The sequence below is a fragment of the Myodes glareolus genome, chromosome 4 (genome assembly GCF_982192425.1).
Source record: "Myodes glareolus chromosome 4, mMyoGla1.1, whole genome shotgun sequence".
Lineage (NCBI taxonomy): Eukaryota > Metazoa > Chordata > Mammalia > Rodentia > Cricetidae > Myodes > Myodes glareolus.
The window spans coordinates 100,927,822-100,951,009 of NC_142029.1; the positions used below are offsets into that span (position 1 = coordinate 100,927,822).

The following is a 23,188-nucleotide window of genomic DNA, read 5'->3' on the forward strand; positions in this document are numbered from 1 at the left end:
TACTTAGGCTTTGGTCATTAATTTAAAAAGCTATTTTGACTTTAATAAAAAACTACACTATACTCCTTTAAAAAAAGAAAAAAATCCAATGGTTTCCAGAAGTTCCCAGACTACACACAGTCCAAACCCAAGTGGGAAAACACTTTCAGAGGTAACTTACTAATGCACAGCAGTAACAGCGGCAGATGCTGGCACACGAGAACTGGTCATACAGCAGACCCTGAGAGGGAATTCAAGGTTCTTCCCAACCTGTCAGTGTACTACAGAATATGCAAGACACTGCACTTTGTTACATCACAACATTGTTTATTATGTGAATTTTTTTTACAATACAAACAAAAAATACATGTATGCAATATATGGATACAGCTAAATGCAGAATGGTGACTTTTTTTCTCTTCGAGAGGCCATGATTCCCATTTCTAGTAAAACAAAAGACTGAGTATAGGTAGAAACAGGTTGGTCGTTAGCTTCACAATTTGCCTAGAAATGATCTACAAATGCATTTTTCCTCCTGCTACTTACCAGAAAGTGTAAAAAGGAAGTTAAAGGAAAGTTTCCTCGTTGGTTCCTACCATATGAAAGATGCTATATTCTATTTTAGCAGGGCCAATATGTGGAAAATATCTAAATTAAATGTTATTACAAAAATGAAGCAGTAATGAGAGTCTGGCTAAAGGGGCACTAAATGAGAATAATATATATATATATATATTTAAAGAATCCAAAACAAACAAACAACAAAAAAGACTGTTATAAAAAGCTCTAGGTGCACTGTAAGCATATAGGTTTTTTCCATGTGTACTTTTAAACAATGGAAGTGTCAAAAAATAGGGTCCACTGTGTTAGACTAAATACATTATTGTATAGGCTGCATCGAATGGAACCTCTGTATTATAATTATCATAGAGAAGCATAGTTTGCATCATATTATGGCAATTTATCCTCAATGAAAACCTTCCAGAGTCCTTTTATTTTAGAATATTCTGTAAACAATCAACCCACCAGAACATGATTGTACAACAGTAAAATGTTTTCTTGCATTAAACTGAAGACATCTTTTTAATTTAAAAAAAGAAAAAAAGAAAATGTAGAAAGGTACTCAGAGCTGTTAATTTCTAAGTACACAAAATCCTAGACAATTCAAGGCATCTTAATCTCCTTCGAGAACAACAAAAACATAATTTTTTTCATGCTGTTAAATCCATCATTATGGATAAAATTGGTGCAAATTGGTCAAACGGATCCAACAAACACTGATGTCCAAGCTGGCATATTGGCAACTAATACATAACTGGTGGTCAATAGGGTTTAAAAGATCTTGCCTTTCTTCTTGTTCTTTTCCAAGGTTCTAAATGAAAAAAAGAAAATAACGAAGATAAGTTACACTATATTATAAAAGCCAAAAGTAACAAATGGCAGAAACAGCTAATTCAAATACAACTATGTTGGAATTTCAAACAATACATTTTCATTGTAAAAAAAAAATCTAAAACATTTAGAAATAAACAGTGAACCACTGTTAACACATAGAAAGTATTTTCTTAGACAATCAAATGTAGCTCCATTTTACTCATTTTAATTTACAAAATTTTTTTTTCTAAAATTCAATTGTAGAAAATTTAAAAGATCAACTCTGGTGCCTTTTTTACTGTCAGCTGCATTCTTAATTATATCTGCTTTGACAAACATGTTTTCTTCTTTGGACTGAAAGTTCATAGGAAGGTACTACAACAATGGTTAAGTGTGAAAGGGCCTCACTAGGAAAGTGAATCAGAGACTCCTCAAAGGGACGTCACATTTTCAATTTTATATGATACTAATCAAAAAAAGAAAACTAATGTCTAAACAATATTGAGTTTTATACATATCAAGAAGAGATAATTAGCAGTATTACAAATTATATGTGTCATATTTACCTTAAAGAATTTATTCTACAGATATAACTGAAGCATCTCCTAAGGGATAAGAAGCACAGATTCTGCCTAGTATGTGCAAGACATCAGGTTTAATCCCAACACCTGAAAACATCATATCCAACACTCGAGTTGAGGAGGTGAAAATACTATTACAGTACACTAAATAAACCTATTCATTTAAAAACATTTATCCACGAAAACAGCTCTGCTTGAGGATTGTAATGGTTTTAATGAGAATGCCCTTAGAAGCTCACATTTTTATTTGAATAGTTGGCACCCAGTTGGTGAACTACTTGAGAAGGATTAGGTGATGTGGCCTTGTTAAAAAGAGGTGTATTGGGCTGGAGAGATGGCTCAGAGGTAAAGAACACTGGCTGCTCTTCCAGAGGCCCTGAGTTAAATTCCCAGCACCTACAGGGTAGCTCACAAGCAACTATGAGATATGATGCCCTCTGCTCTCAGCTACTGCTCCAGCGCCATACTGCCTGCTGCCATCCATGCTCTTGTCATGAGGGTCATGGGCCCTAACTAGCACTTTAAAACTGTAAGCCCCAAAATAAACTTCTTCTCTTCAAAGTTGGTCATAATGCTTTACTACATGAATAGAAGCCTAACTAAGACAAAGATGTATAATAGCCTATGGACTTTTAATTTCAAAAATAGATAAAAGTTCTTTAAAATATCAATACACCCAATTCTCAGACATCCTGATTATTAGTTACCTTGATGAGTTTTGCTGCTCTAAAATGCGTTGTTGAGCTTCCCAGTTTGCTTTCTCTTCTTCAAACTGGCGACGTTTTTCCTCTAATTCTTTGTGTTGTGCTTCTAAATTCTTCTTCATTTGTTCATGACGCCGCTGGAGCTAAATTGGAATCATAGATGAAACAACTGCTTAATAAATTTAGGACAGTCTAGTGCCAAGTGTGTGGACCAGTGTCACAGTGCCAGGGTGCCACTTAGCAAGCACTGCTGAGATTCCTCCCATTGCAGAATCTGCCACCCCCAAGCGTCTCCAGAAAAGAAAACAGAAAATAACCACTTTTTAAAATAAATGTAACAACCTTATATTTGTGTATATTTTATAACAGATGACTGCTTTCTCATCATTTTTCCGAATTCACAGGTGTAAAGGAGGTTGAACAGACGAGGAAAGAGCTGTGGACTACAGACCAGAGGGTGACAATATGAAGTACATAATCCCAAATCTCCTAATTCCAGGTTCATGGGTCTAAACCAGCAGCTAGAGGAAGTAGTTAATGAAGGACCTGTAAGATCTAATGGATCCTGGTAGTGAATAATGTCCTATAATTCCTGGAAAGGAGTGGCTCCCAAACATTGTTCTTCATACAAATTTTACCTGTGGTGCTTGCTAAAAATACAGAATCCTAAGGCATAATCTAGATCTACTGGATTAGAACCTTGAGAAGTTACATGGAGAGATCATGGCTTTCAAGAGGCAGGTCCCAGTGATTCTATGCTCATGATCCTTCCATGGCTAAGAACTAATGCTGTAAAGAATTGCTGGCTGATAGGTGTTAATTACAGAAACAAAAATCTTACATCTAATAGATAATCAGAAATAACTCCATTGCAGCACTAGCCAATCTGTTCCTGAAGAAAACAATCAACTATTAAAGAGAACAAAATAAGAGAAAAAAAGGGAGGGGGGAAGCAGATTGAGACTTATAATTTTGTTTCTTATTGTTCGTTATAACTAGTAATTTATTGTAGGTATTTTAACTATTTTATATTTTGTCTTCCTACTCAGTATACTGTATCTAAGCCCTTATATACTGAAATATGTAATTTTATAATAAAAATAGTACTTTTATTCCTCTACTTTATTTTACTAGTATATTAAACTATCTTTGAAAATGTATAAATGTAATTTGCATTTCAATAAGCATACTATTTAAAAGAAATACTGACAGCTTGTTAATACAACTGATTACCTCCGCTTCAGAGTCCTTCAGTTTTTGAACTTTTTCTTTGACCTTCATCTCAAACACCTGTTCCATTTCCATCTCCATCTTCTTCATCTTGGCTACATGTTCCCTTCTTTCTTCTTCCATCTGTGCCAGAGGGCTCCTGTTACCAACAATTAAGAAAAAAACATTAAGGTCTATAAAAGAAAATTGTAATACTACATTCTGAATGAGCTGATAAACAAATGAGACACTATAGATGCCATTAACATTAGGCTGCATAAAAATATTTGCATCATTTTGATATAAATTCCAAATCTTATGTAACACAGATGGGTAAAGAATCCTTTAGAAACTGTAAAATATATAAATGTGTTCATAACCATAGAGGTTAACAGGTGTTCATCTAAATATCAATCTCAACAGATGATTGCTAAGAAGCAGAACCTAAAATAAGACTGTTAGGAAGGCGCTTCTCTAAATTTTGTGTACCTCAGTCCTAAAGACCATTGCCCTGTCTAGTTTTTTATCTAACTAGATACAAGTTAGAGCTACCTGAGAGGAGGAAGCCTCAGTTGAGAAAATGTCTACTTAAGACTGGGCAGTAAGCAAGTCTGTAAGTCATTTTCTTAATTAGTGATTGATAAAGGAAGCCCAACCCACTGTGGGCAGTGACACCCGAGGCAGCCATTAGCCAGCCAGACACAGAAACAAGAAGAAAATAAGAAAAGGTAAAAAGCCCTAAGGCAATAGGTAGATAAAGAGAAACAGATTAAATTAAAAGAGCTAACCAAAAATGTGCCTAAACTAGGCAGAGCATTCAAAACTAATAATAAATCTATATGTCATAATTTGGGAGCTGGTTGGTGGCCCAAAAGAAAAAGCCTGGTACATGCATGTAACAGCAATGAAAAATGAGATCATGAATTTGAAAGACACCAAGGAAGCTGGTAAATGGGAGGGTCTAGAGCAGTGGTTCTCAACCTTCCTCATGTTGTGACCTTTTAATACAGTCCCTCATGTTGTGGTACCCCCACCATAAAATTATTTTCACTACTTCACAACTGTAATTTTGCTACTGTTATGAACTGTAATGTAAATATCTGTTTTCCAACAGTCTTAGGCAAGCCCTGAGAAACCCAAAGAGGTTGTGGTCCACAGATTGAGAACTACTGGTCTAGATGGAAGCAAGGGAAGAAAGACATGGTATAATTATATTATAATCTCAAAACTAGAAGAAAAAAAACTGTGATAAGATTAAAACATCAAGACAATTTATGTACAGGTATTATTAAACAGTGATTCTTTGAACAAAAAAAATTCATATTGAAAAGTATTTACACCAAAGTTTTTACAATAAAGTTCATATAGACATATAGACAGAGTATAAAGATAAAAGTATCAGGATTTTACCATATTTAAAACCATAGGATAGAAAGAAAACGGACTCTAGTTTTAGGGAAAACCCTGAGTATACTAAGACTACGTAAGAAGTAGCAGCTTTCCCTGACTTTGTGATAAAGTGCATTTATTCTGACGATAAAGACAGATTCTGACTATTTAGTTGCACATTTTAAATGGATTTTATGTTAGTAAAGAATAACTTTTTTCTTTATAGCTTAAAAAAAGCACTAATTCATAGTTTAAAGGCAAAAACCAGACTTTGATTTTCACCCATAATTTAAAAGGACTAGTCCCTTTAACTCAGGCGTGACCCATTCTTAGGTTGACTTCTTTCATTAACACCAAGTATTTCTGACCATCACAGTAACTCTATCCCTATTCAAGTGGACAAGTAGCTAGACAGAAAGGATAGACAGGAAACATAGCAAAAAACAAGGAACAAGAAGGATGTAATGATGTACTGCTGTGATTTAGAGGACTTTTATTTGTAATTAGTATATAGAATAAATTAGAAAAGAATATTGAACTGAAGGATATTTCCTAACACACAGGAAAAACTCCTTATTTCTATGTATAATCCTGCAGTATGTTTTACAGAACTAAACCAGACATCCTAACTTTGAGTAAAGACTCTGTGTCAATAAGCAGAAATCATCGTATCCCAGTCATGATGGCAAAACAACAAATGACAGCAGATTCGGGTGTGAATAAGGGGGAAAGGGAACACTTAAGTCACTGCTGGTAGGAGTACAAACTGGCAGTCACTATGGAAATCAGTGTGGAGGCTCTCAAAAAGATGAAAGTAGATCCTAAAAGTAAATACTGCTGTTTAACTAAATCCTCTTGGATATTTGCCTAAAGGACATCTTACTACAGAGGTAATTGCTTATCTTTGTTCATTGCTATTCTGTGTACAATAGCCAGGAAATGGAAACAGCCTAGTTCTCCATTATCTGATTTACACTATGGAATATTATCCAGCTTTTAAGAACAATGATATCTGCAAACAAGTGAATGGAACTAGCAAAATTGTCCTGAGTGAGGTAATCCAGACGCAGAAAGACAAACAAGGCATGTTTTCTCTCACATGTGGATGCTAGCTTTTAAGCTTTAGAGATGTGTTTCATATAAAGTATACACAAAGATAAATGGGAGGGAGGTGATCTTCCAAGGAAGGAAAAAAATGCAATGTTATAAAGAGAAATCCAATAGAAGGATTAAAGAAGGGTATGGGAGGGCAGGATAGGAGGAAGTAAGGGAAGTAAGGTAACACTAAAGGCCGGAAAAGTCATAAAGAAATCTACTAGTTTCTAAAATATATACATATAAAATATACACTTTTTTATATAAAGGATTTTAAATGGTTACCCTATAACAGGACAATACTTCAACTAGACACCACATGATATCAAATAACCACCCCTAGTGCCAGAAATAGATTAGCTCCTTTTGAGTTGTTGGCAAATGGGGCCTAAAAAATTCTCTAAATCCCCAAATAACAGGACAGTGACAATGTTATTACACACTCTCCAGATCTGTCAGTAAGACCCTATTGCTGAAGACATCACATACTTGAGTCACAGAACATGGAAAAATCTAGATGGCACTCGATTTGGATGTTTAATCCCCATTAAGACAAAATACATGCTATCAGGAGAAAAGTCATCAATCAAACCCTCCAAGCAACAATAATAAATCAACCACATACCAAAAGGCATCCCAAAGTGCCCTTACCAGTTGAGCCATCTTGTTAGCCCAAGAAATGACTTGTAACTTTCTCTTCAAAATATATATTTATCTGTTTTGTTTTGTGCTGTATGAATTATAAATATGACTGACAAAAGACAAGAAGCATACAGTTCTTTATTTAAAAGAACAACAGAAAAATATCCATTCCAACAATTACAGGTAAGGCATAAAACTATCAAGACAAAACTTAACAGTGAAATTTTCTGCTGTTACAGAGAATATAACTCAAATCTCCTAATGTAACAAGAATTTCAAGATAGGAAATGGAATATTTATCATGTAAACATCTTTTTCTGTAGAGAAATATATACATACTCAGGTACATATATACGTACTTAGTAAGTTGCCCTTTATTCTTGTTGTTATCCACTCCATTGTAAGTCACTGCGGCTAGCTTTCTGCTTCTGTAGTTCTCATAGTGTACATTATTAGTAACATCTTTCAAATCCTGCATGTGTGTTCTGTTATAAACAGCAAGAGTTTGCTCATGTTAAAGGCTTTGGCACAATTAAAAACTTCACCAAGACAAAATTTCAGACAAAATACTAGTCATTTATATGTCTTCATTTACAAACAAAGCAGATTAAAACAGGTTTAGGTTCCAAATTCAAGAGCCCTGAATCACTCAAACTACTGAAGAATAAACTTTCTACCAAAGAGATAGTCACTGCCACTAGTTTAACTTTAATTGAGAATGGAAAGTGGATTACTATTGAAGCTCATAATCTAGCAGAAATTGTTTTCCCTTGTACAATTATTAACAAGGTAATACTGAGTTTTCACAGGTTAATTTATATAATGACCTTTAAAACAACAGATTAAGTTGTTTATCAACTATAGAACCAACTAAAAAAATCTTTAGCCTGTTTTTTCCATGTAGCTCTGGCTCTCCTGGAATTCACTCTGTAGACCAGGCTGGCCTCACTCACAGAGATCTGCCTGCCTCTGCCTCTTGGGTGCTGGAACTAAAGGCCACCCACCTCTAACCAGGGTATCTTAATTTAGATAACTTTCTGTTATCTAACATCAACACACAGGGGATAAAGTATACAATATGGATAAAGGATATGATGACTTAATCCTTTAATGATTAGAGATGATAAAGACTGAGTAATAATCCTCCCTTTTTTCGTTCCCCATTACACTCTGAACTTCCTGTATATACAATCTTTACCAATTTACCACAACTTCCTTTGGAAGACAAAAATAAAGATAGTGTCTTGTCCTTCCTTACACCCAAATCCCATCCATCATTATGAAGTACCTCACTCCATATCATAAACACAAAGTAACTTAATTATCTGGTTATCTTTTACTATCTGACATTTCTACACAGTTCTCTAAAAGTTTACTTATCTTAGTACTAAGTTTGGGTTTTCCAGTCTCCTCTCCTTTTAAACCCTGTCTACCACTACACTCACTTTCTCTTCCAGCCTCAACAGTTATACCTAAGTTTCTACAGCTCTACTTTAGTCAAGTTGGGTAGTTCCCAATTCTTAGAACACCTCACAGGTGAAATGGAACAGCTCATACTAATTTGTTAAATCTTTTGGAACCGGCATTAAGTTATAAGTGATAATAAATTATGTCTTTAACTATATTGTAACATAAACATGTATTTCATCGTATTCTTTATACAGATAAAAACCAGATAATAGGAACTTTAAATAATGTAACAATTGTATACAGAAAATAAGATAAACAGTATTTAAGAATGAATCATTGTATGAAATTTTTCAGATGGAGACTAAAGACAATGCTAACATGAAACAGTATTGTTAGCAGGATGTGGTGTTGCACACCTGTACTTCAAACACTTGGGAAATAGAAGCAGCAGGATGAGATCAACAGGCCAGCCTTAGCTACACAGAGAGTTCAAAGTCAGGCCAGAGTTCAAAGACATTACCTAAAACTACACCAAAATTAAAAACCAAAGGGAAAAAAAACCATTATTTTATATAATTTAATACTCATTTAATCACTACATCATTAAGAAACATTATAGCAAAGTAAATTTATAAGTAGAACTAAGATATTGCTAAACTCCATGTATTTAAAGTGTCATTTAGCATAGCGATCACCTACTTCGCTAAACTACTACTCTGTGAGTCTTATTCCTGTTTAGAGGCTGAGTATAAAAGATGCATTTACTTCTATTTGTGTTTTCTTTTTTTAATCCACTCCTCCATCTGAAAACTCAGTAGAAATTTTCTCTAGTTTCTAGGTTTTCACTGCTGATCACTGCTCTCTTCTCTCCTTTTCTTTTTTCCTACGTGATTTCTGTACCATCCATTCCCACACCTTCAAAACAGTGCTTCATCTTTTTTCTTCAGCTGCTTTCCTTGGTTTGCCAATAGCAGCCAGTTCTTAGCATAATGACATTCTTTGAATTTACCTTTCCTAGAAGAAAGTGTAAGTCTTAACATTTCCCTCTAAGATAATTACTTGAGATTTAGACTGACATTTGACATTTCCTTCCTTCAAATATTAGACAACCAGTAGGTGCCTTTATCTTAGACAGAAGTTACACGAAATACTTATCCTTACAGCAAATAAAACTAGAAATTTTATTTTTATTTTATGTATATGGGTGTGTTCTCCACATGTGTGACTGTGTATCACTTGTGTGGCCATTACCTGTGGCAGGCAGAGCAGTGTACTGGATTCCCTGGCACTGGAGTTAGAGAGTTGTGAGCCATCATGTGGGTGCTAAGAACGGAACCCACGTCCTTGGGAAGATCAGCCAATGCTCTAGATCACTGAGTCATCTCTTGAGCCAAATGCTAGAATTTATATTTTCAGACAAGCATGAGATGTCTTGCTGATACACTTCTTAAATCCTCCTGCAAGTTGGTCAATTTCCTCTGCAATACTTATACTAGGAAGTCCTCCTTACCTGTTGTGAGGCTATGTACATTCAAAGTCTTCTACAATGTTTTAGATATGTAGGTAATTACTGGTGTGTGTGTGTGGTATATATATATATACCAGTATATAAAAAATACATAAGAAAAAGTGATATGACAGTGAGAAGCATAGATTTAAAATCCAGATGGAGCACAATGATGTATTTAAATAGTCCTTATATGCTGTCATGAACATTGTGTTTGTTTGTTTGTTTGTTTTGAGACAGCATCACAGGATGTAGCCTTGGGTGGTTTGGAACTCTTCACGTAAGACTAGGTTGTCCTCCAACTCACAGATGTCCATCTGCCTCTGCCTACCTAGCACTGAGATAAAAGGTAGTGTACCACCATGCCCTCCTGAGGTACTATACTCTTTTGAAATTTCTCTATGAGGATCAAAATGAAAGAGAACAATTGGCAACAGAACCTAAAAGCACGTATTCTCGAAACTGCTGTGAAGGCTTTCCATTCTCACACACTTGATATGCTCTTACAATGAAGTGAAGTAAGCCCATTTACTATCTTCACTCTATCATCTACTTCCTGCCAGAGAAACCTGGACATGTGTTCTCTTGGAAAAGATGCTGAAGTCTTTGATGTCAAACTTTAACTGATTATATAGCTTCTAAAGGAGCACTTTGAGTTTTGTGAATCATGCCCCTCTTCATTATGATAATTACCTTGCTATTCCATGATTTCCAATTAGCATTCATAAATATGTTACAATTTCTATAGTGCAAATGAGATTCCTGTGTACTGAGAAAACGAACAGTACTGTGAATATGAATATATCAACTTCAGGTTACATCCCAAACCAAGGCTTGAAGACAGTATATGGCAAAGGCTTGGGGAAAACAAGATAAAAGAAGAAAACTAGGAACAGAAGGAAAAGGAGGAGATGTAATACAGATTAACATGAAAACACTCCAGCTCATTTTGATCACCTCTCTGTTCCTATTTTCTCTAGTTCCACTATAATTTTTCGCAATTTCCTCTATGTGGCTACTATTCTAATTCAAGTTCTTGGGTTTCTCTAATCAAAATATTCTCAATCCTACTCTCTTAACTTTCCTTTTCTTTCAGTACCAGGAAAAGTAGTTTAAAGAACTAGCAGGAAGATTGGTTTTGCTTATGAAGTTCCACTATGTTAAACTGCTCCATTTACCAGCTACTAACCTGTGTACCTTAAACACTCAAAACTAATTCTTTTGACTAGAGCCTTTTCTAACCTATTTTCCAAATCTATTACCGAATTAAACCCAACATGAAGTATACTGATGAAAATATAAAAAAACTACAGTTGCAATCAGAGAGGTTGCCTCCAGTAGCTGATGGGATCGGATGCAGATACCCACAGTCAAACACTAGGTGGAGAGAGATCCCAAGCTGGAGGTCTGCACTGGGACCCTCCCCTTGAGGCTCAGGGGAACACCACAGAAAGGGGGATGAGAAACTGTGGGAACCAGAGGGTAGAGAACCCCAGGAGAGCACAGGCCATGAAAGCAAATAAGGAGGGCTCATGAGAGATCACAGAGATTGAAATGGTAATCACAGAGCCTCCATGGATCTGAGCTAGGTCCTCTGCATATGTCATGGTTGTTGGCTTGGTGCTTTTTTTTTGGGGGGGGGGGCCTCGGACAGTGGGAGTATCTCTGACTATTTACTTGCTTTGGGGACCTGTTTCCTCCTACTGGGCGGCCTTTGGCCTTGCCTTAATGTGAATTTTTGGAACTAGTATTATTATATCTTGTGCCATGTTCAATTGATGTCTCTGGGAAGTCTGCTCTTGTCTGGGGGAAGAGTGGAGTGATGGGAGTAAATGGGGGAAAAGTGGACTTGGAAGGAAACGGGGAGGAGTGGAGGAGAGGAAGGTGCAGTAGGAATGTATTGTACGAGAGAAGAATAAACAAAAGCTTTTTCAAAAAGGACTGTTGACAAAAAAGTATAAGACTAGTATTTCTTTGTATTCCTCGCTTTATATTTTTGCTAATGACTTCAAAATCTTGGATAAACAATATAAATCACTGTCATGCATTATTATACTTGAACAGGAGACTGAAGATGTCAATATATAGTAGCTCCACTTACAGAGGCACAAAATAAGTCTTCCAAAGTAACTTTCTTTAGGTGATTAAAAAAAAAACTTTGCTCTTTTCATTGTTGCTCACACTTACCTTATCAACATATTTCTTAGAATTGTAAAATCACAATGTTCACCATTTTCAACTATAGAAAAGGAAGAGAAAATAGAGCACACATCTTAACTTTAAAAAAATTTTTCTTTTCATAGAAATAAGGAAATAATACCAAGGAGAAAATATTTAAAGTGCCTACATGAGAATTTTATTAAGGTTTAATACTAACACAGACCCCAAGGAACAATAGGCAAATGTACCCTAATATTAATACTGTGGCATTTTAAACACATTACTTTTCTTTGTATGTGTGTGTCATATATATGTGGGTACATGTGCACGTATCTGTGAAGGAAAGGTTGACAACAGCTATTTCCCCCACTCTCAATTTATTTACAGAGGCAGGATCTCTCACTGAACATTTTATCCACTAAGCCACCTCCTCAGCCCTTCTTTATGTAGCTTAATCCTAGATGACAGCCATATAATAAATGAACTCTCTGGAAATAAATACTGGCAATTTGAAAGAAGAAAGAGGCACTTTCTGTTTATTAGTACAGAACACATCTATTATATGATATATTTTAAAAAACAAAACAAACAAACAATAAAAAAACCTTAGCTGGGAAGTGACAGTGGCACATGCCTTTAACCCCAGCACTCAGGAGGCAGAGGCAAGGCATGAGTTGGAGGCCAGACTGGTCTACAAAGCGAGTTCCAGGACAGCAAAGGATACACACAGACACCTGCCTCAAAAACAAAAGCACCAAAACAATAAAACAAAAACAAAAAATCTTCATGTTGAAAATATTAAAAACCTCCTTAGGACAATCAAAATGAAATGCTAATCAAGAGCTCTAAGACTATTTAAAAAAAATACAAAAAACAAAACAAAAAAAACCTACTAAATGGGGATAGCAAGGAAGTGGGAATAATAATAATAATGATAATAAATAAATAAATAAATAAAGTAATTGCTTCAGAGCATATTTCTAAAGGACATAAAGTTCTAAAGCCCTAAGTTGGTAATTGCAGGCTTCCTGGGAACGAAGTTGATGGTCCTTGGGCAAAAAACCATAGATAAAGACAGTAAGTTGGCACGATTTTATAAAAAGTGTGCAATTACATCAACACAAAGAACAAACAGCAACTCCAACTTAGTACAATATAGATTAAATATTAGAGTAAACTAATATAATGAATACAAACTCATAGAAATATTTCTATTGCTAATATGGTATCTGAAGTTTGGTGTCACCACTAAGAATTTATTGGCATTGAAAACCAACAAATTCGTAAATTAACTAAAAAGGCCTTAAGCCAGGGGGAAACCCCTGAACTACAAAGCTCGTTTTCAAAAGAGACAGATACAGGCTTGAGAGTGGTGCAGGCACAGGCAAGTGGTCAATGGCAACTGACTATGAAGAATGACAACTTGAGGATTTGGTCTGATTTAGGTAACACATCTGAAAAACAGAAATATCTTTATCTTTAAGAAGAAAACAAAGACTAGGAAAATGAAATAAAAGCTATTTTTGAAAACCCAGAGTGTACCATACACCGCATATTTTATACTACTTATAGTACACATTTTAGCACCTTTATGAGACCTTACATTAAGTTATCCACTGAAAAGAACCTTACCTTCAGCCACACCCCAAGGATACTGTCTTCCTCTGACTCTTTTGCCATTAACTTCGATGATAGTATTACTACCTACCACAGCAAGAGGTAAACGATCCTATAAAATAAAGTGTTACTGTAAACAGATCTCTACAGTACTCATGACTCAATTAGAAATAATTTACGAGAGTCAACATATTACAAAAATTTGCTTGGATAGTTTCTAATATTATCAGTCAAGCAATAAATATTCAGGAAATTTTATTTTTTGGTTCTGAGTTTTTCAAGATAGGGTTTTTCTGTGTAGCACTGGCTGTAGACTAGGCTTGTGTTGAACTCATATAGTCTCTGCCACAGTCTCTCAAGTGCTGCGATTAAAGGTGTGTAGTACCACATCTGGCCTAGAAATTGTTATTCAAAAGGTATACTACACCAAGGTAAACAATGAAAAAAATTTCATTTTTGTTAAATTCAGAATAATATCATATGCACTGGTCAAATTAGTTGTTAAAAATTACTCTAAAAACTTTCCTGTATGGGGAGACATAGAAGAAAAAATACATTGATATTTAGAAGACCAAAAAAAAAAAGGCCATGAATCCATCTGATCATTAACCTTAACAATATGAGGTGCAGGAAATATTCTGTTTTCTAAACTATAACTTCAGAACCCCAAACCCACTTTTGGATCTGTATTCACTTATTTTTAATGCAGAGTTTAATTTTTCAATAAGCTATTTTGTGAAACCTCTAAAATATGTCAGATATGAATATTTTATCAATTATACAGTAATTAGACCAGTATTTTATATAGCATATTATATAGACTAAACTACTTTAGCTCCAGGTACTCAAAAACTATTTTAAATTAAATTAAAGCACACAAACTTTAATGCCATGCATGATGGCGCACACCTTTAATCTCAGCACCTGGGAGACAAGAGGCAGGTGGGTTGAGGCCACCTTCGTCTACAAAGCAAATTCCAGGACAGCCAGGGCTTCACAGAGAAACCTTGCAGGGGGGGAAGGGCACACACACAGGAAAACGCACAACAACAATAAAAAAATTAAAATGATGTAGAGTTTTTGTTGACCTTTATAAAAAGACAAATGAGACAACAGTTTTATCAGGCTCCTGAAAGATCAAAACACACAAAAATCTCTTTTCTGCTCATATTTGTGTCTTTGCTTTGTTTTGTTGTTGTTGTTTTTTAAAGACAAGGTTTCTCTGTAGCTTTGGAGTCTGTCCTGAAACTAGCCCTTGTAGACCAGGTCTGCCTCTGCCTCCTGAGAGATGGGATTAAAGGCATGCGCCACCACCGCCCAGCTTCATATTTGTTTCTTAAGGAGGAAAGAAACCATAAACTTGAAACCAGATAACTGAATGTGATGGTAGTCACCCACCTACTCCATGCAATGCCCTATGCTATATGTTGCTATTCAAAAGTAACTGTAAAGTTGATGAACATTAAGAAATATCCGTATTTGGTTTTGTAAGCCAACTACTTTAAAAGTGACGCTTCTGTTCTTTCATATTAGAGTACAATTAGAAGGCCCAAATACTTCACTTTGCACAGAAACAAGCATACCTTTATCTTCTTAACCAGCTTATTCTCTTCTTCATCATCTGTTTCTGGAAATTCATATATTTTAATTTTATGTTCTTGGATTTCTTTCATTATCTACAACAGAAGCAGGGAAAGGACACCACATATAATTATGACATTAGCAGCTATTTTTCCTTTTCTTGGATTTTCATGAGACATCTCAGTTTCTGGTCCTTTGTTGTTCGTATTTAAATACCAAAACCTATTTCTGGAGAACAGGGTGAGAAGGTAAAGATGAAAGTCTGGGAGATTTATAAACGTAGAAGGAGAAAGAAAAAAAAAAAGAAAACAAGCCAATTCCACAAAATTATCCTCCAACATCTACAAGTATGACGTGGCATGTGCACAATCCTCCCTTCACTCTCATGCACACACACAGCAAAATGAAATTTAAAATAAGTTTAAATTCAGTTACTTTGGAAGTGTCAATCTTATGGTTATCATCCAAAAATAATTCTACAAATGAAAGAATATTCTAGAATGGCATTTATCCAGGTGGCCTCTATCTACTATAATGGTTTTTGATCATTCATTTAAAATGAATGTGATTCTTTCTCTTGATATAACTTACTATAAAACCTAAGCAACATAGCTTAAAGTCACCTAAAAATAATAGAAAACGATAAGTAAAAAAAAAAATACAACATTAGTCCTAGGAGAAAGGTATACACGCTAACAGAAAAAGTTATTACATGAACAAGCATACATCAAAGGCTAGACAAGCAAGTTAGGAGAAAATAGACACTAGAAGTAAAGAACCTCAAGACTTAATAATAACAGAAATTATCTATTTCAAATTAAATTACCTTGTCTAAGAAGATTTCAAATTCACAAAGGAAAATACAGACATCCAACTAACAGTCATCTACCTATATAATTCAAACTCCAAAAACAACCCCTTGTACTTTTACTACAGTGCTCAAAACAAAAGTCTCCAACAGCCATATAGAGGCTATAAATAAAATGAGTTCTATGATTACTATGCTTAACAGAAATAAACAGGAGTAATCCCTGCATAGTAGTACACACCTATAATCTGAACACTTGGAAAGCTGAGGCCAGAGGACTGAGAGTTCTTTGCTAGCCTAGGCTGAAGAGTGAAGGCCTAGCTCAAAAAAGAACAAGTTATCAATGGCCATCAATAGGACATGCCTTTAAAATTGGGCATCTATCTACCCTAAAAACAAATCAATGGCTGGGCAAGGTGGCACAAACCATTAACCTCAGCACTCAGAAGGCAGGTTGATCTCTGTGAGTTCATGAGGTCATCTTGATCTACATATTTCCAAGCCAAGAGCTACACAGTGAGACTCCTGCCTTGTAGAACAAAAATGAAAATGAAAATGCCGTTGGCCACAGACAACAAAGAAGTAGGATGGGCTCTGCTGAGGAGAGGTAACAAGCCATGTGGCAGAACGGAGATTAATATCAACGAGTTAATTTAAGTTTTAAGAGCTAGTTGGAAACAAGCCTAAGGTCAAGCTTTCATACTTAATAATAGGTGTCCATTTCATTATTTGGGACAAAGTGGCCCAAAGAAAGTCCAACTATGAAAAACTGCTAGTTTAAACAGCAGTGATCCTTGGTCAAAAGTTACACACTAAAATTATGTAAATGAGCATTTTCAAAATAAATGCTAAAGCCCCAATTTCCTCTATATAACTAATGTCTAACAATTATTTTGAAAAAATTTCAAATGATTTCCTGAGTAAGAAATATGGCTCTAAGCATAAAGAAAAGAAACTTGAGCCTAGAAGCACAATACATATACCAAAGGCCTTGAGTTCAATGCTGGGTGAAACAAAAGAAAGGGGACCGAGTTGGGGAGGGGGAAGGGGCGCAGGAGTAGGCATGAGACCAATCTTAAAGAAATCATTACCAATACTAATGTATCCTTTCAACATCTAACTTCTCAGAATAAATCAGTATCAATATAGAGATACAGACTATTCAAGGCAAAGACAGGAGGATTGCCTCAACGTGGAGTCCAGTCTGATTATAGTGACCCCATCTCAAATTACAACAATAGAGAAATAAGACAAAGGAAGGAAAGAAGGAGGAAAAGGGGCAAAGAAATAAATGAGGAAAGATGAAAGGACAGATGGAAAGGAAGAGAATGAATAGAAAGAAGATGGAGAAAAAGAAAGGAAGAAGAAAAACATACCTGTGCTGAAAATATTGGTAGTAAAAGCTGTCTAAAGATGCCAAAATTTGTACGAATTTAACACTACTTCAAGAACGTTTTTCATTTTGTAACAAGTTTTAAGGTATTCTAAAATTCATATTTAAAGGGTTTTAAAAGGTATTTGTTACACAGAAGCTTAGAAAGATAATAAGATAACAAAAATGTAAGGCTTATTTTGAATATAATACAAAAATATTTTTTAAAAATTGATCTAAAATTTAAAAAGACTACTGGAATAGACAGACTTTCAAAAATTTAACTTAGATTTCATAAATTTCATATATAACAAGCCAAATACAACAAAATGAAAAAAAAGTATTATTAAGAATTATTACAGCCTGGCAGTGGTGGCATATGTCTTTAATCTCAGCACTTGGGAAGGAAAGGTAGGTGGATCTCTGTGAGTTTGAGGTCAGCCTGGTTTAAGAGTTCCAGGATAGCCAGGACTACACAGAGAAACTGTCTCAAAAGGAAAAAAAAAACCTCAAAAAACAAACCAAAACTAAAACAAAAAAAGGGGTGGGATGGGGGGATTGCTATTGCAATAACAGGGCATGAGTTTTGGGGAAGGAAGCTTAAATTCATATTTGTGTGTGTGTGTGTATATATACACATTTATATGTATTATTTTCTAAACATTTATTTTATTAAGTAATACAAACAAAAGATTCAAGAGAAAATAGAAAAGATAGAAGATAGACTAAAAATAAAAAAAATAAAAAAAAATTTAAAAAAAAAACACAAAAAAATAGACTAAAAATAACATATTAATTAAAATGGCTAGAAAATCCAAAAGTTAATCCATTCTTCCTTACTGCTTTTTAAACTGTTGGCATTCCTCTGGTGTGAGTGTGTCTGCTTTGGCAATTAGTGGGATGATATTCACTTTTTCATGCAAACGTTTCATAAATTCAATATCCAATGGTTTAAGCCTGAAATATACAGTATTTAATATGACTGAACACATCTGTTTGGAGGAATAGATTCTTCACATTAAATGCAATAAGCTACTTTACTTATCAGAAACACTTTGAAGATGTACTGGGGCAGCCAACAGGCAGAACAAGAAGGACTTTAGGAAGCGATGGAGTGGTTAAGAAGGCTTTTTGACTCTCGCCTTTGAAACACCCTGGTCATTTTGGGTTATGCCCCTAAAAGAGGAATTGGAAAAACTACAAAGGTTCCTAGTAGAATTTCCTAGAATCAACTTTATATTTACTTATTAAGGTTAACAAGGTAGTTGGGGTTTTTTCCCATGAAAAATAGTAGTCCTCTTTCAATATATGCAATTCTTGCTGTCAATTATCTTTCTTAGACAAAATGTTAAAAAGTCAATTTTCAACATGACTCTCTGTTATTATAATTTGGCTCTGGTACTATACTTTCAAGACCAAAGACTTTCACTATGGTACCTATCATCACTAATTTGCCCAGAATGCAGCATCTAAAATATGATTGCCTCACCAGTTCTTCTAGAATCCTTAGGACTCTCTTTGCCATTTTTTTTCCTTTATTTATTTATTTATTTTCTTTTGGTAGGGCCTTGCTATCAAAAAAAGACATAGTCTAGACTGATCTTCAATTTGCCATCTCCTAGCTTCAGCTATCTATACTGAGACTGCAGATATGTGCCATCGAAGCCTGCCGGCACATCGCATTTCTAAATTTTTATTATTTTTTTTAGTCCTGTAAAATAGATGTGCTAGCTTAGTGATATAAATGCATAAACTTCTGACAATTCTACACAATATTAAACATAAAAGAAACCTTTTAAATCTTACAAAAAATAGTAATTACATATAGCTCCTTGTTCTACCAGAGTGAAAAATGGGCATCACACTAAGCAGAAGAGACCAAAACCAGAGGAGAATGAATTTATACTACTCTAATTTGAGTAGTGGGCGACAACACTACTTAGTTTATGTCGTATAATAGTCTAGTTCCTTTTGGAAAAGAGTGGGTAGAAAGACAATGATTAGGTAACTAGATTATGTTGTGATTTATCCCCCCCCAAAAGACTGAAGAGTAATGGAAATATTAATAGCTAATAATGACACCATCTACCCAAAATACAAGAGTATAGTTTTTAATTTTCTTTTTAAAGAGGTTAACTGTTAACTAATATCATAAAGATCAGTGTGAACTACTTAAAGATGATAATACTGACCTAAACACAGTAATCTTCACATTAAAGTGTAACAAAAAAAACTTAGAAAGAAACAGCCCAAGAAAGTACCTAGCACTTACACTTTGTTTTTATTATTATCATCACTTTTTCTGTTAGGATTATGGTAAGTTTCCTTGTTTAAAGGTTGTTACCTTGGAGTTTCTTAGGATCTCCACAATCTCAACATCTATGGCTGTCTTTTTAATGTGATAATTATTTGACCTCTTACAAAACCATGGCTAAAAGAAAAACTTAAAAAAAAAAACTTAGTTTTTTTTAAACTCAAAAATCTGACTGGCACTTCTTTTTATGAAGCAGATGAAAATGACTACCTAGGTCTTAAACCAGTTGTTCCAATCCACTTTAACATGGTATTAGGTTCTGTTAAAAATGATCTAGTTATATGTACTCCACAGACACAATGTTTCTAAAATATTCACACAAGATGAGTAATATACACAACACAAACAATAAAACAGCAAAGCATCAAGGTACTGACCCATGTCCTGAAGGAGCAATGAAGTATAAACAACACTGCACCCTGTTATCGGGCATCTGACGTCGGTTCACTCGAGATTCTGCATTTAAGTAATCCTCAAATTTACTATCAATGTAGTCGATAACAGGCTGCCAGCTGTACAATGTAGAAAAACAGAACAATTAAGTTGCAAACCTACAAAGGAATGAACTGTTCAACAATTAAGGAATAGTAGTTTAATTTGATTAAAATATTAATTCACCAGTTGACAACATCTTGAATTGTTCTGCACACTGATCCTAAAAATTAGGACTGGGGAGATGGCTCAATCAGTAAAGTACCTGCTTTGAAGGCATGAGGACCTGTGTTCCAATCTCTAGAACCCGTGTAAACAGCCAGGCATAGTGGCATGTGCCTCTGACACCAAGCTTACAGAAAAGAATGGGGCAGAGACACATACATCTCTCAAGAGCACTGAGCAATCAGTCTAGGTAAACTGATAAGCTTTACCCTGTCTCAAAAATTAAAGGTGGGAAGCAATTAAGAAGACACTAACCGTATCTGAATGTACATACACTACATACATACATGTATGAAAACACACACGCGCACACAGACACACACACACACAATAGCTTTAAAAACTACATGAAATACATCTTGATTCATTAATTTTTAAAAAATGACTTGTCCTTTGTTAAAACAAAGTTCTGGTAATTAATTAGTATAACTATTTTCATTGATAATATTTTATAATCTGAAAACAATTACATCTACAGTTTTAAATGTTCAACAAAGATTAAAGAATACAAAATCCTCATGATTAGCCTACTGGATATTTTAAGAGTTTAGAAAAAAAGAGTTGAAGAAAAATGTTAATTTTTTACAACTCAACATCAATGTGAAACTCCAAGAGGAAACAGTTTGTAAATACTAATATAAAATTATTTTGGACTAGAGTTCCATGAGTCTTTATCTATCTATCTATCTATCTATCTATCTATCTATCTATCTATCTATCTATCTATCTATCTATCTATCCCACACACACACATATATTAGTATAAGAAGTAGTTAACTCCACTGCTTAAAGAGAGAAATCAGAGGCTAAAGCAAGAGGATTTAAGTTCTCAACCATCTTTGGAACCAAAGAGATCATATCTCAAAACACCAAAATAGAAAAAAAAGACAGAAACAAAAAAAAACAGTCCAGGAAGAAATGTTTTCAAGTAAGAGATATAGCAAAGTTGTTATATGAACCCAAGTCCTAATCATTTAAAACGTAATGATTCTCACTATTAAGTTTTTGTTGTTCTAGGTTTGTGTTTCTGTTTATAATGCAGGGTCTCACTGTGCAGTTCTAGCCTAGAACTAGCAATATAGACTAGGCTAGCCTTGAACTCAAAGATATGCCTGCCTCTGCTACCCAACTCATGTGATTAAAGAAATGTGCCATCATAGGCTAAGTAACTACACTAGTATTTGAAATGACCTGGGAAACAATGGGGACAAACATTTCTTACCAATTACTATTATCCACTGCATCTCCAAATCCTGGAGTATCAACTATCGTCAACAGCAACTGAACACCACCTTCTTTGATTAAAACTTTGGATTGCTCCACCTGTAAGAGTCATTGGTGTACATGTTAATTATATATTATGTGAGTTATTTCCTATAACAAGAGGCAAGGACATTCAAGTTTCTCAAAACCAATTTGGAAGCTGTTTACGAATTAAATCTAACCACCTACAAATTTTCTGTCTGCCTGTCTGTGTCTGTGTGTGCATATGCAAATGTGCATGGTGTGTGCATATATGTACCCGTGTGTGCAAATGCAGATGTACTTATGTGTGCATGGCTGTAGAAGCCCAAGGTTGATGTGGGAGTCTTTTATCAATTGTTCTTCATCTTATGCACTGAGGCAGGGCCTCTCAATTGAACCCAGAACCCTCTGGCATCACTAGTCTGGCTAATCACTCTGCTCTTGGGTTTCTTTGTCTCTGTCACACTCACTAGGTCTTGACAACCGTTTTGGATGCAGAACACAACACCAGTCCTCACACTAAGACTAAAAGCACTTTTAACCATTGAGCCATCTTTCCAGCCCCTATATTTTCCTGAAAATGACTGTGGCCATTAGAGTCTAGCTATTTCAAAGAAAAACACATGTAAATAGTATGGCAAACTCATACTTCAAGTGTCTTCAGAAGTTTGCCTTAAACAACAGCGTTGGTTCCTGACAGAATTTACAGTTTTTTTCTGGAAGCCCCAACTGTATGTTCAAAGGTATATATTATCTGTCCAAAGCATATGCTGTTGTGATAACTACAAACTATCAACTTACAGGCATCTAAGAGAAATCAATCACTGTTTCTAGGAGAAGAAATACTTTCCCCAGGGGCTGTAGATGTATTGATAATCTAACTTAAAGAAGACAAGATTTGTACTCAAACTTTGAAAGTCAAATGTCAAAAATAACATTAACACTATCAGATGTAAGGGGAAAATGTGATCAAGGAAACATGAAAAGCAGTTTCAGCAATTTGTGTGGAGAAAATGTGATATACTTCTAAGGACTATGCAAATGAGGATGGCTTTCCACTGCATTCTGGCATTTTAACAGACATTTGCTGGTCAATAACGAGTCTGTGAAGCTGAGGCTAGGGTGTTTGGGCAAGAGTCATTTGCAACCATGTCCAAAAATAGCACTTCTGAGGTGACAAAATTGACCTTCAACTCTACCATCCAGTACAGCAACTGCTGTACAGTTATGTGGTTACTTACCTCTTGGAATGTTGATGCATGCAATCAAGAAATTGAATATTCAGTTTTATTTCATGTGAATAAACTTAAACAGCTCACATGCAGCTGCCAAACTGAACATTTTATATTTACTGCAATCAAGAGTTTTTTGATAAAAAACTCAGATAGAAGATAGAAGATAGTAGCTTCAGATAGAAGCTACTGAAATTGGGGGAAAGAAAGCCAGTAATTCAGACATGCACATCTATGGAAGGCATGCTTCCTAATTCTCAGAAAAGTCTTGGACTTCTCCTCAAATCAATATTCTCCAAACTGTTTTGATCT

At 35.0% G+C, this 23,188-nt stretch overlaps 1 protein-coding gene across 1 annotated transcript in view; it reads right to left on the minus strand.

The window, feature by feature from the left end:
• Positions 1-285: 285 nt before the first annotated feature.
• Septin7 (septin 7) overlaps positions 286-23,188 on the minus strand; it is a 63,848-nt gene continuing 40,945 nt past the window's right edge. The window contains exons 5-14 of the mRNA XM_085689799.2: positions 21,622-21,722; positions 20,120-20,254; positions 18,268-18,385; positions 15,251-15,343; positions 13,683-13,779; positions 12,078-12,129; positions 7,333-7,458; positions 3,872-4,007; positions 2,642-2,781; positions 286-1,351 (exon numbers count right to left, since the gene is read on the minus strand). Coding sequence (XP_085545925.1) covers positions 1,312-1,351; positions 2,642-2,781; positions 3,872-4,007; positions 7,333-7,458; positions 12,078-12,129; positions 13,683-13,779; positions 15,251-15,343; positions 18,268-18,385; positions 20,120-20,254; positions 21,622-21,722 — 1,038 coding nt within the window. The 3' untranslated portion in view covers positions 286-1,311. The remainder of the gene's footprint in view (positions 1,352-2,641; positions 2,782-3,871; positions 4,008-7,332; positions 7,459-12,077; positions 12,130-13,682; positions 13,780-15,250; positions 15,344-18,267; positions 18,386-20,119; positions 20,255-21,621; positions 21,723-23,188) is intronic.